This window comes from Cylas formicarius, unplaced genomic scaffold (genome assembly GCF_029955315.1).
Source record: "Cylas formicarius isolate icCylForm1 unplaced genomic scaffold, icCylForm1.1 PGA_scaffold_6__28_contigs__length_40554024, whole genome shotgun sequence".
Classification (NCBI taxonomy): Eukaryota; Metazoa; Arthropoda; class Insecta; order Coleoptera; family Brentidae; genus Cylas; species Cylas formicarius.
The window spans coordinates 34,418,274-34,431,147 of NW_026844347.1; the positions used below are offsets into that span (position 1 = coordinate 34,418,274).

The 12,874-nt window shown below is 35.7% G+C and overlaps 1 protein-coding gene across 8 annotated transcripts in view; it reads left to right on the top strand.

Moving 5' to 3' along the window:
* Nucleotides 1-12,397, top strand: part of LOC132703769 (ecdysone receptor) — a 277,047-nt gene extending 264,650 nt beyond the window's left edge. For all 8 annotated transcript variants that reach the window (XM_060673223.1, XM_060673220.1, XM_060673221.1 and 5 more), the window contains 5 exons: nt 1,601-1,860; nt 6,480-6,608; nt 6,697-6,849; nt 6,908-7,130; nt 8,479-12,397. In XM_060673223.1, coding sequence (XP_060529206.1) covers nt 1,601-1,860; nt 6,480-6,608; nt 6,697-6,849; nt 6,908-7,130; nt 8,479-8,729 — 1,016 coding nt within the window. In that variant the 3' untranslated portion in view covers nt 8,730-12,397. The remainder of the gene's footprint in view (nt 1-1,600; nt 1,861-6,479; nt 6,609-6,696; nt 6,850-6,907; nt 7,131-8,478) is intronic.
* The last annotated feature ends 477 nt before the right edge of the window (nt 12,398-12,874 follow it).

The following is a 12,874-nucleotide window of genomic DNA, read 5'->3' on the forward strand; positions in this document are numbered from 1 at the left end:
GTCGCCCTCTAAAATGGCAGCTTGTGCAACACCAGCAGGGTGCATTATCGTGCAAAAGACGCACGCCTCCGGTCAGTTTTCCTCGACGTTTTACACGTATGCAGTCTCGCAATTTATGTAATAATGTTGCGTAATATTTACCATTGACAGTGGTATTAGTTTTATTAAAATCTATTAAAAGAATTCCTTCACAATCCCAAAAGATCGTGGACATCGCCTTTTTTGTTGACTAACAGACTCTGAATTTTCTTGGAGGTGCTTCACACCTACGACGCCACTCCATTGATTCTTTTTTCGATAGAGGGTCATAATAGAGAACCATAGTTTCATCTCCCGTGACAATAGTTTCTATCACAGGTTTCGGTTCCGACCCACAGAGTTCCAAAAAAAATCGCACACATTCGACACGGCGTTGTTTTTGAGTAGCCGAAAGGTTTTTAGTAACCCTTCTTGCACTAACCTTATGCAATGATCATGCAGGATCCGACGAACACTTGTATCAGAAAGCTTAGTAATTTCTGAGATTTCCTTGACCTTTAAACGTCGATCACTCTACCACCTCTTCCACAATCGCAACAGTATCTTCCGTTATGACCTCCACTGGTCGACCAGTTCTTCAAGGGACTCCTGCCCCATTCGAAAACGTTTTGCCCATTCTTTTACTACAGAATACGAAGGAGAACTTTGGCCGTACACACCATCCAGCCTTTCTTTAATAATTTTAGGTGCTAACCCTTCTTTTGTCAAAAACTTTATGACTGCTCTATATTAAATTTGCGTTATTTTCTCGGACATGTCTTGTTTAAAATGCTGTCAATAAATAACTATTTGACGCAAAATTTCATTTTTTTTTCGCAGCTTACTAAGATATATATTTAAAAGAAGACAAAGTTTTATCGTGATACTGGAGCTGCATCTATGTCAGGCCGGGAAATTTTGGTGCTAACCTCGTATTATATTATAGAATTTAGTAATAACTCAGAAATATTAACAAACGAGATCACATTTCGTGCAAAGCTTCAATATCTATATTTTGCTGCCCCTAAGTCGTAAAGTAGCCACAAAATAAGTTCCGTAAAGGTGGCAATAAGTTGTTGACATTTCAAATAAGTCAGGTCTTTTTGTTGTTTCTAATCTTGAACTGTTTCACTACTATCGCCGAAATTTTCTTCATTATAAGCTATAAGCTATTAAACCACACCACACATTTTTGAATATTGAACATTTTTTTATGCTTGTTGGTTCGGTCTTTCTACTTTTTCGTTCACACTTAATTTATACATTATTATTTTGAAATGTTTGGACAACCGACAATCAAATATCAGTGTTTTGAACTCAGTTTTAGACGAAATTTGTGTCATTTTTATCTGATAAACAGACGATGCAATGTTTATAAACAGAAACAGCAAATTAATAAGAGCAATGACGTCATCAGTGTTCGTTTTCTAGTAATTTTAGTTAATAATTATTTCATTGTGACCTTTAAGTCTATTGAATTTTATAGTAGTTGGCGGGTAATCTGGGATACTCGGAAGTTTTAGGGGCATTTTCTTTCATAAAGAAACTCTTGGCGTCATAGTAAGAGCGTTGTTCATTTTAGGGTTTTTTCGACGAAGCATTACGAAAAACGCGGTATACCAGTGTAAATACGGGAACAATTGCGAGATCGATATGTACATGAGGCGGAAATGTCAAGAGTGTCGCCTGAAGAAGTGCCTCAGCGTCGGCATGAGGCCCGAATGTGTCGTCCCCGAGGTGCAGTGTGCGGTGAAGAGGAGTGAGAAAAACAAAAAGAAGGAGAAAGACAAACCGAACAGTACGACGAACGGATCGCCGGAGATCATCAAGCTAGAACCGGATGTAAGACCGTAATTATGTTTATTATACGCGGTGCGTTCGGATGATGGGGATGGCACTCTCGTTAAAATTCCCTTAAAGGCATTGGTTCAAAATGCATTTTTTTTTTACTATTTTAAAAAATCGACCTATTAATTTATGGATACAATAATGAGGAATGCTTTAGTGGTAAATTCAGAGCAGTGTCAGCCTAGTGAAGACCTGACAAGCTCCAAATCCTGTCTGAGCCAACATAACATAGAAAAACATTACTTGTATTTACTATGAAGAAGGCTCTTCTTCCAGTGATATTCCTTGTGGACATTGGGAGCATCTGACTATTATATGGCTTCCAACAAACAAGCTCTGTTATTCCAGGTCACAGTGTTTCGACATTCCTTGTTTGTTTTTTGTGTTCTTTGGGACACGTTTCGCCTCTCCAATCTACTGCTCAATACGTTCACAAAGTACTCTAGGAATGCACTCTCTGTCATGGTTGATGTTTTGGGCCTGATTTTTGACAAGGCAATTGCTAAAGTCGCTCCTAATTTGACTGTTTTGCTTGCTTGGTTGCTCCCTATTTTCACTATTAGTTTACATAGCAGTTTGCCTGTTCCAAGTATCGTTGCTCCAGAACGGCTGAATAACTTGTCCCATAAAACCTATCTTTAACTTGAAAGTACGAGTAATGTAGACACCACATCAAGAGCTCCATCATTCTTCAATTTTTACGTTTAACATGAGTTTAGTTCAAACAATATTCCTGATACTATTGTCATGGTCTTGTGGAAACGTATTACCTATATTGTAAGTTTGGCAAAGTTTCAGTTGTCTAAAACAATGTTCTTCTTCTTCTTTGACTAGGGGAATGCTCTCATTTTGTTAATGCTACTGGCTTTTTCCTGTCCACATGGTGTCTCCAATAGCGTTTCCTTGACCTAATCCATCTTTTGATATCTTCTCTAGCTCTGTTCTAATGGATTCGCTGCGCATCCGATCTCTAGAGTGACTCTTCTTATATTCCTCAGTATATATTCTCATCTCCGCGATTCGGAGCATTCTTTTTGTTGTTGTGGTGTCACCTCTTATCTTCGCGGCATATGATAGCACAGGTGTCACACACGTTTTGGATATCCTGACTTTACATTCAGCTAACATATATTTTTTCTTCCAGATCACGTGTCTCAGATATCTCCTATGTATTTGAAAGTCATGACCTATTCAATGATCTTTTCGTTTACAACTAACTTGCACCAAAACGGTTAGTTGTTAATCACCATAGCTTGTTCCTTTTCAGTGGAGATGATCATGTTATATATATTTGCAGTTTTGTCGAGCTTATGCAGTAGTCATTGCAGGTCATCTTCATTCTCCGCTACAAGAAGTGCATCGTCCGCATAGCAAAGAATCTTCAAAGAGCTATTTCCCGTTCGATAGCCGCCATTCATTAGTTTCACATTATTGATTATCTTATCCATCACGATGATAAAGAAGGTAGGGCTTAAGCTGTCACCTCTTTATTAAAAGTTCTTGGGTGAGGCCGTTTTCTGTTTTAATCCGAATTTTATTGTTAACATTTAGTTCTCTGAATATTCCTATATATCTGGAGTCAGTGTTATTTTGAAATGGAATGTCTTAGTCAAATCCACAAAATAGACAAACATGGGTTTATTAGGTTCTCCATTAGTTGCCTAAGAATAAATAGGGCGTCCACTGTGGATCGGTAATCTTTTGCATTAAGATCTTTGTAAATAGCTTCAATGGAGAGCACAATAGAGTTATTCCTCCTATTAGGCTTCTTTGTTGCCCTTTCTTGAACACTCAGAAACCCCCCCACCCCCCATAATATTTTAGTAACTCATTTGGTAGGTTATCGGTGCCCGGAGAATTTCGGTTTCTAAGCTGCCTTATAGCTGATTGTACACCTACTAATTGTGATATTTCGTTGTTGATATGATTTGGCTACGATAGCTCTCCGCGATCTTCGACGTCTTGATATATATTTCTGAAGAGGTTTATCCATTCCTTCATTTTGACGTTATTAGTACTTCTTCATCTACGTACTTTTTCCTATTCCACAGCAGACCCGATATAGATAGGTCGTTTTCCATATGTTTAGAGACATTGTGTAATACAATAAAACTTTGAAGTTCTCCTAATTTCCTGAAAAGAAAAGAAATCCTCAAAATGGCCGAGGACCATGTACTCATCTGAGAGCACCCCGTAGGTGTTCTCTGCACATAAGGCAGCGTTAATAACGAGTTTATTGGTTTTGAAAAACGAATAATTTAAGTTGCGCGGTATACGCAATTACCCGAGAGTCTTCGACCTGCGTCCAATACGAAACGTCGAAACGTTGCGCTTTGCTAACCGAGTTCCTGCGTGTACTACCTTCTACCGTGTGAGAACCGTGGCCTTAATATCCTTTAAAATTAATCGTATCGTATATCTTGGCGTAACTTTTATTTTGAGATGCGAAATTACCGGCAACGCGAGGCGATCTCTATGCTAATGGCGAGGCGAGAGTTTTGATTTGTTTCCAGTAATTTTGATAGGGTTACAAAATGCGAACGTTATTAACGGTTGGTTTATCTTAATGAGATTCGGTAATAACAAAACGGTTTGTAATTTATATCCGACTCGGGATGGGAGCGGTAGTTTCCCTCCTCTAGCTGTTACGGATCTATTTATTTAGTAGAAGCGAGAATTCCAGCAGTACAGTTCGTTTCCTTAGCACCTACACTATCATAGATAAAGAGAAAGATTTTAGTTTACAGGCACAAAATTTTGACATGCTTCAATAGTTTAAATTTTTTATTTATATACATTTATTTTATACTAAAACATAGCATAATCCAAGGTTTTTGATTCATTTATTCTACTGGCTACAGACTCGCCTCAATAACCAGTACCGATGAGCGATTTTTAAAACATAGGCAAATATATAGCCAGCCAATCTTCATTTACGGGTTTAGAAGTTTGTCTTTCTTTATTTCTACTTTTGGATTAAACATATTCTTGATATTAGATGCCTGCCCGCTACGAACATTGGCGATCATTCTGGCTATGATAATTTTGTTGTTTGCAATACGGAACAGTTGTGTGCGTCCTGGCGTTCTTCTTTCTGTGAATTTCCCTTAAGGATACACTCGAGTAATTCATATCTTCCTTTGTTCCTCAGGATGTGACTCGTCATGCTAATAGTACGGTGGTCGGCACAGATCTTCACGCTGGGCTTCTTTGGGAGAGTTATTAATTCAGATTTTAGCCGTTCCACCGGTATTACTCCTGTTGAATCAATGGGGTTGAAAATTCTTGTAACTGCTTTGATTTGGTCCTTCTCAAGTAGCCTAAGCAGCTCTGGTGGCACTTCATCTAGACCTGGTACTTTCCCCTTCTTCATTTTTTGGATGACTGAAGACACTTCGTCTGGGAGGATTTCCGGTCCTGAATCGATTTCAATGATAAGTTCTTGCCTGATGTCGTGGAATAGTTCTTTCCAGCTGCCATATCTTTTTCTTTTGAAGTTATTGTATCGATATTGGTAGTATTCTATTTTTTGGCATGGTTCTCCTTTTTCTTTTTCCTTGGCTTCTCGTATCTTACTTCCGATAATCGTGTGGATCCTTTTACATTCCATAGGGTTATCTTTGTTTAGTTTTCATTAATCATCCATGATTTACGTTTTGTGGGGTCTTTTTTAAGATGTTGTGCTTTTACTTCTATTGCATATTTCCTTATAATATCTAGTCGTTCACCGACGCTCTTAATTTTGCCGTTTCTCATTTTTGCGTTGAGGGTATTCGTCACTGCCTCTTGTATGCATGGTTCCTTCAACCTTCTGAAATTATATTGAAGTTATATCTGTAAATCTTTTTGGTATTGATTTTTTCATTCTCACTTTAAATTTCCCAACCAACCAAACATAGCTGGATCGAATTTGTTTGCAGTTGATGATGACCTGCACTACACAGACAATCCGTAGAGTACAGTACCCCCAACACAAATGTGGTGATTATACCATGTAGCCATTAGATAATATGTTGGTTCTACTACGGTAATAATTGACATTTTCGTAGAAAAGAGAATTATTTTCCGCCCACATTTCATGCACTAAGCTGCACTTTGTGCCATTTTACAGCGATTTCCACAAACTTAACTTGTTTTCCCACAACATTCAACGAGATCTAGGTATATTTTGAGAAAATACTGCCCTAAAAATGCCCCATCCAAACTTACTGACGATCTGTCAGTGGCTTTGTTGATTGTTGAAGATCATTGGTTACAAGCTTGATGTTCAATGGACTTCAAAGTTTTTGCGTAGTTCCCAGGTTCCTGTATTATTGAAATTATGCAGGGCCTCTATATCTATAGTCACTATATGATTATATCAAAAAAAAAAAGGAAAATGAATATATTTTTCTCTATTGTATCATTTTTGATTTAACTTGAGAAAGTTTTTGGCGTTTTTGTTTAAAATTGAGATCGCAGTAAACAACGTTTGAAATCATCTGCCTGTTTTCGATTTTTACTTTTACATTGCCGCTGTACTGTGTGCTATTGCTGGATTTAATCATCAACATAGAAATAAATTTCTCCTGATCGTTTCAACGTTTCAACTTTGCCACTTTTTTTTTTTTCAGTTATCGGACAGTGAAAAGTCGAATGGGGTGAAGCCGATATCTCCTGAACAAGAAGAGCTCATACATCGATTGGTTTACTTTCAAAATGAATACGAACATCCGTCGGAAGAGGACGTCAAACTCATATTGGTAAGCAAAAAAAAAAGAACAATACGAAAACAACATAAATTATTCGTTGGTTGGGTTGGTTGTTATTTGGGTCTCAATTTTGTTGCAGAACCAACCCATGGACGACGAAGATCAGTGTGAAATTAGGTTTAGGCACATAACCGAGATAACCATATTAACGGTTCAGCTGATAGTTGAATTCGCCAAACGGTTACCGGGGTTCGATAAGCTAATCAGGGAGGATCAAATATCCCTTTTGAAGGTAATGCGTGTCGATTAGTTCCTCGTCGCTTTATATTTTAACACTGAAGCGTTGCTAGGCTTGTTCGAGCGAGGTGATGATGTTCAGGATGGCGAGAAGGTACGATTCTCAATCGGATTCCATTTTGTTCGTCAACAACCAACCGTATTCGAGGGACAGCTATAACCTCGCGGGCATGGGCGACACCATCGAAGATCTCTTGCATTTTTGCAGAACCATGTACTCAATGAAGGTCGACAATGCCGAATATGCCTTACTCACCGCCATTGTCATTTTCTCGGGTAAGAAATATATATCACGATTTTTAAAATGTTCTTTGCATCCCCTTTTGTTCATTAGGTGCTCGGGAGATGTTTATCCACAGCTCTTTTTTTCACATTACCTTACCGCTTTCGCGTGTAAAAAAGCATAACCTTTCTATTATTATTATTATTAAAATTCTGAACCACTTTAACTGTGCTTGGGAATAAATATTTTTGCGAACGACTGTTGCACCATCTGCAGTGAAAAGCCAGAATTTTTATGACAACTATTATAATAATAATCAACCTTCTTAACTGTGGAGACACAGTCGCATCGTTCTTTCCATCATTTGCAATATCTGCAGCATACTTTTTTGTTCACATATTTCTTGGAGGATGTTCATCCACTGCTCTTTTTTCCGCATTATATCGAATCCTCTTTCGAGAAAGACAGTTTTGCTAATGTTTATAACAAAACACACATTCACTATCAGGTGTCAAAATCAGAACTTTCCTAATATTATTATTATTAAAATAATCAATCTACTTCACATTGCCTTCATAGTTACATTGTCAATTCCATCCCTTACAATATATGCAGTATTCTTTGTAGTTAGCAAGAAGCATGCTTGCTCACTGCTCTTTGTTTCACATTATCCTGAATCCACTTTTGGGGAATATAGCTTTGCAACCCTTAGAAGAAAATAAACATTCACCGTCAAATGGCACAAAGCAGAACTTTTCTACTATGATTGATTATTAAAATTTTCAACCTCATCGTACATCATAGTATAGCATATCTGCAGTATCATCTTTGGTTTGCATACTTATGCAAACTTATATTATTTTGAATCCATTTTCGGCAAAGATATTTTTGTAAACGTGTACAACAAGACACCTCGACACATCCGAGACGGTGTTTATTATTATTGTTATTAAAATATTCATCCTCCTTAACTCTATCTTCATAGTTTCGTCGTTTTTTTTTTCTTATTTTGTAATATTTGCGATATCCTCTTTTGTTTTATGCACTTTATCCTGCCGCCTACAGGAAAGATTCACCATCGGGCAAAAAAAACAGAACTTCTATTATTATTATTATGATTATTATTAAAATATTCAACCACCTTAACTATGCTTTAATGGGAAAACCCAATAGTAATTATCAATTGAACCGAGGTGGATTTTACTTGATGAAAATCCATTTATCAAAATAAATAATAACTAAAAGTTCAGATTTTCACGAAATTATATATTATGACATGACAATTGTTTCGACCACACCCTATAATTTCGTGAAAATCTGAACTATTAGTTCTTATTTATTTTGAGTAATTATATCATCAAAATTCATATTCGTCTTCATAATTTTATGCGTTGATTACAGAACGACCTTTGCTGAAGGAGGGTTGGAAAGTGGAAAAAATTCAAGAAATCTACCTGGAAGCGTTGAAAGCCTACGTGGACAACAGGAGGAAACCGCGACCCCACGTGGCGTTCGCCAGGTTAGTGTCGGTGCTGACCGAGCTGAGGACCCTCGGCAACCAAAACTCGGAGATGTGCCTGACGCTAAAACTTAAAAACAAAAAGTTGCCCCCGTTCCTTGCGGAAATCTGGGACGTGGACATAAGGACATAGTAGAGGAAACGATAAAAAAAAACCGGATAACCCGGCATGGGTGGTGGCGTGAATATTCCGACGTTTGTCTGGTGAGATTTCAGAGGAGGCAAACGGGAGGGGTGGTACTCGCAAACCGAGGACGGTGATTGGTCAGGCACCACCGACAGTTGGCTGTGAAATAATGTTAAATTTAACCTTTCTTTTTAACTGACTATTATACAGTTGGACGGCAACTAGGAAATGTTATTATATTGAATATAGTTTTATTTAGAATGATTTTAGCTCGTCTCGTACTAAGATTTAATTAGTAAGTAGATTTTATAAGCCTGTGTATAAAATGAAAGAAAAAGAAACTCTGAAACACTTTTGTAACAAACTTTTTCTTGGCGAAATGTTTACACACTTAAAATGGTAAGACTGGGATTGGACTGAAAATATATACAAGGTGCCTTCATGAACACAAGGATCCATTCAGACTGAGGGCAGGTGCAAAAAACAAATAAAAAACACGGAACGCGATGAAACTTTTGGGAATGGAGAGAAAGACGATCTGTAATCACCGTTTAAAGTGCAATTTTAGTTAGTTTGAATGATTTATTTTTGTCGTTTTAAATTTGCCGAAATTTTGAGTTGACACCCGAAAAAATGCACGAATTTCGATGGAACGAAGAGCATAGCAAAACGTAAGAAAACAGCAGCCGTCCGATAACACTAAACCAGTTGAAATAGACAGTGAATGTGAAGTGATTGACTCTGACAGTGCTATTTTTTGTTTCTCTGACGTGTGCCATTATTTTTGGGCATAGAGTCGTACGTACATATATTAACCCCTACATGGACTATTCCTGCCTTTAAGAACTATTGATGTTTATTCTCTTCGGATGTATAGTTGATAGTCTACTCATTTTTTATACTACATATATAGTTTTTTCCGCATTAGTATTTCTGCTGCTAGATTATACAAGCGTAACGTAATATACATATAACATATACATATTTTTCATCGATGTAGATATACATAAACATATTTTCATAAACATACGAGACAGAAGAATTCCACATCATTTTGGATTTAGAATAATTTTGCGCCATCTATTGCCTTAATGGAAAAGCACATATTTATTTAGCTCAGGAGTCAACCCCAATCTCATTTTGTTCAGAATAGTAAGTATAACATTCGCTGTTTCGCAAAATTTTTGTAGAATTGACAGAATGTGTGTTGTTTATTTTAATGGCAAAGGCCGCATCTGAAAATATTACACTTCAAAATTTATTATATTTGCTATTGTCTACTTATTGTCAATAGAATTGCAACGAAAATTTAATTTATACTACACCCGAATGGCAAAAAGCATTGGAAACTACAACTGCCTAAAAATTTTGTCGAACAGCTAATTGGATCGTATATAAAATAGAGGTTATCGATTGTTGAATAGTGATGTTTCAAATTTGATGGCCTTTTTGATGTAGAGAAAAAAATGTTTGTTGAAATTTCAGAAATATATAATTTAAAAGAAGTCACGAATACGGTATGATGAAATAAATATGCAGATATTATAATAATTATAGATAGTACAGCTAATAAGTGTACAAATTAATTATGGTACAAATCATTCAGGAAAAATTGTTGATATGGATATTTTTGGTATTAGGTTGACTCCAATCCATTTCAGCTCACTGCCAGCAGTGACTCTGTCTCTTCATTGTCAAATATCATGAAAATGTTGTGTCATTCAATGTGGTTTATATGTTCGGTCTTATAAAACCATATACGGGATTCACAGGTTGTCAATGTGCAATTAATACCCCTACATACAGCACGCGTCTTACAGATTTTGATAACGTGTATATTCATTAAAGCGAAGCTTAGTGTAATAGCAACTCTCATAATAAATTAGAAAATACCTTTACTTTTTGCATTGTAGGATAGACTGCTTTATGGATAGTATGAATGTTTTTAAGAGCAAAAAAATCGACTGACATAGGAAAAGTAGTAAATTTTAAACTTCTAGCAGTGTTAGGAAAAGTTAAATTTGTTTAGACTCAACAATAGTGCCTTATTAATTCTTCATTACATGGACAACTGAGACTGTACTAGCAGATTTATTGTTTTAGTTTTCCTACAGAAAATTTTGCAAAAGCATTGGTTTTATAAGATCGATCGAGGTCCATGCAGTCTTCTATGTGTAGTCAGATTCTTTATTGATTAACTAAGTAACCGTCGCTTGTCAATGTCGAAAAAAAAACATTAAATCATTAACTCTTGGCACAAAACACTTTTGTATTAATAGAATTACATTTGACACTGCCAACAATTTTGGGACTGCCATCATAAAGTACCGTAGTTTACATGTCGATGTGTATTCGTATTCACGATCGTAATTATTAACGTTGGACTGCATGGAACTATTCATCAACAACTCTCTGAAAATAAAAACGACTGTATTTGTGTATATGTTAAGGAAATCGAATTGGTTTTCATTCGAAAGTTCGGTATCATTGTATAAAACATCAATTTTTATTTACTAATTGGATAAATACTAAAAAACAAACTGGTTGATATATAAAAGAATAGAAACTAGCACACGAAAGATATCTATGACTAACATCTCATTATTATTATTGCTATTATTATTTATTTAAACAATTTCTTTCCTTTGTAGCGAAATTTTACACAATGTTTCCCATTCGTTGGAAATCTCACTTCTTTTTAAGCGTATGTGTACAATATGTATATAATTTTGAAAATTTTGTTAAATATACTAAAAACTATTGTGTTAAAAATTGTTAGACGTTCTCTTGTTTTGACGGGTTGTTAGGAAAATCGGTGCTTCAGTTTATATATTTTTGTAGTCACGTGACCGAGAACTAGATTTATTGTGTACATATTTTCCATAAAACCAGTGAATCCAGACCAATTTGTCCTATCAATCGTTTGTCATCTTTTAATACTTGTTGTACACTTGTTTTTTTTGTTTTGTACTTTTTTGTAATCTTGTAATTGAAATGATTAAAAATTCCTAATAAATGCCCCTAGCAGTCGCCTCAAGAATATACTTCGATATTATATGGGTATGATTTCCGTTCAGTATAAATTAATAAATTGTATTGATAACTACTAGTCTCCTGAAGGAATGTTAAAAAATTGCACTAACCGTGAAAATCAATCTTACAGAAGCATAAAAAAGTTTTAAATGATGACAATGCACTAACAAGAGGTACCTGTTTTAACAAGAGAAGTCATTCCTATTAAAAGATTTAAATTTATATTACGTTAAGGTTAATTATTTGAAAAAAGTGCAATATGTACAAATTTTACTAATTGACTTTTTTATAATATGCATTAGAACTGTATATCGAGGTGACTATTAATTGTTTTTTTTTAACTTTTCACCACACAGAGAATGCTGAATGGCAGTATTACTAAGCAAGGGAAAATATTGATATGTTGTTTTTTCAGCGAGTCCGTTAAGCATATAAGCAGGGTCACCTGGTTGCGCATATTGTTTTCTATTATTATAGATGATTTTACTATACAGAGCCCATATTTTATTGTGTTAAGTAACCGGTGACCCGCCGAATGTCCGTTTGTACACAGTTGACCTGCAACATGACCTGTAAATCGAGAATTGTAAGCAATGAACATGTTCGATATATTTTGTGCAGTAAACCATGAATTAATAGAACTCCATGTTGTTTCATTTAATCCAACATAGTACCTACTATTTCAAAAGAATTCATAAAAATAATCAACAATGGCCCATTTACTTGGTAACAAATGGGCTGACATTTAAATACTTAAATAGACAAAATGTATCTGTGGTGTTTGTCAAGCTAAAAAGTGGTTTTCACCTTGCTTGCTTAAAACAATAACTCATACCAGTTTATATCTGATCATAATATAGCTAAGTGGCACTAACTAATAAAAAAATGCTCTGAATATGCCGCCATCTTCTGATCTGTTCACGCAACTGGTGTCCTTGGTGAATCCCACAATGCATTTTAATATGGTTTACAGTAGCTACAAAAATCGTTTCCATGCAGTAGTACTTTGGTATGGGTTAAGTAGTTTTAAGTTATGCTTAAATGTTTTCCAACTTGGGAGCGTTTACTTTATTCTATAAGTATCTCATGGTTTTAATTTAGAAAATTCAATTCAATTC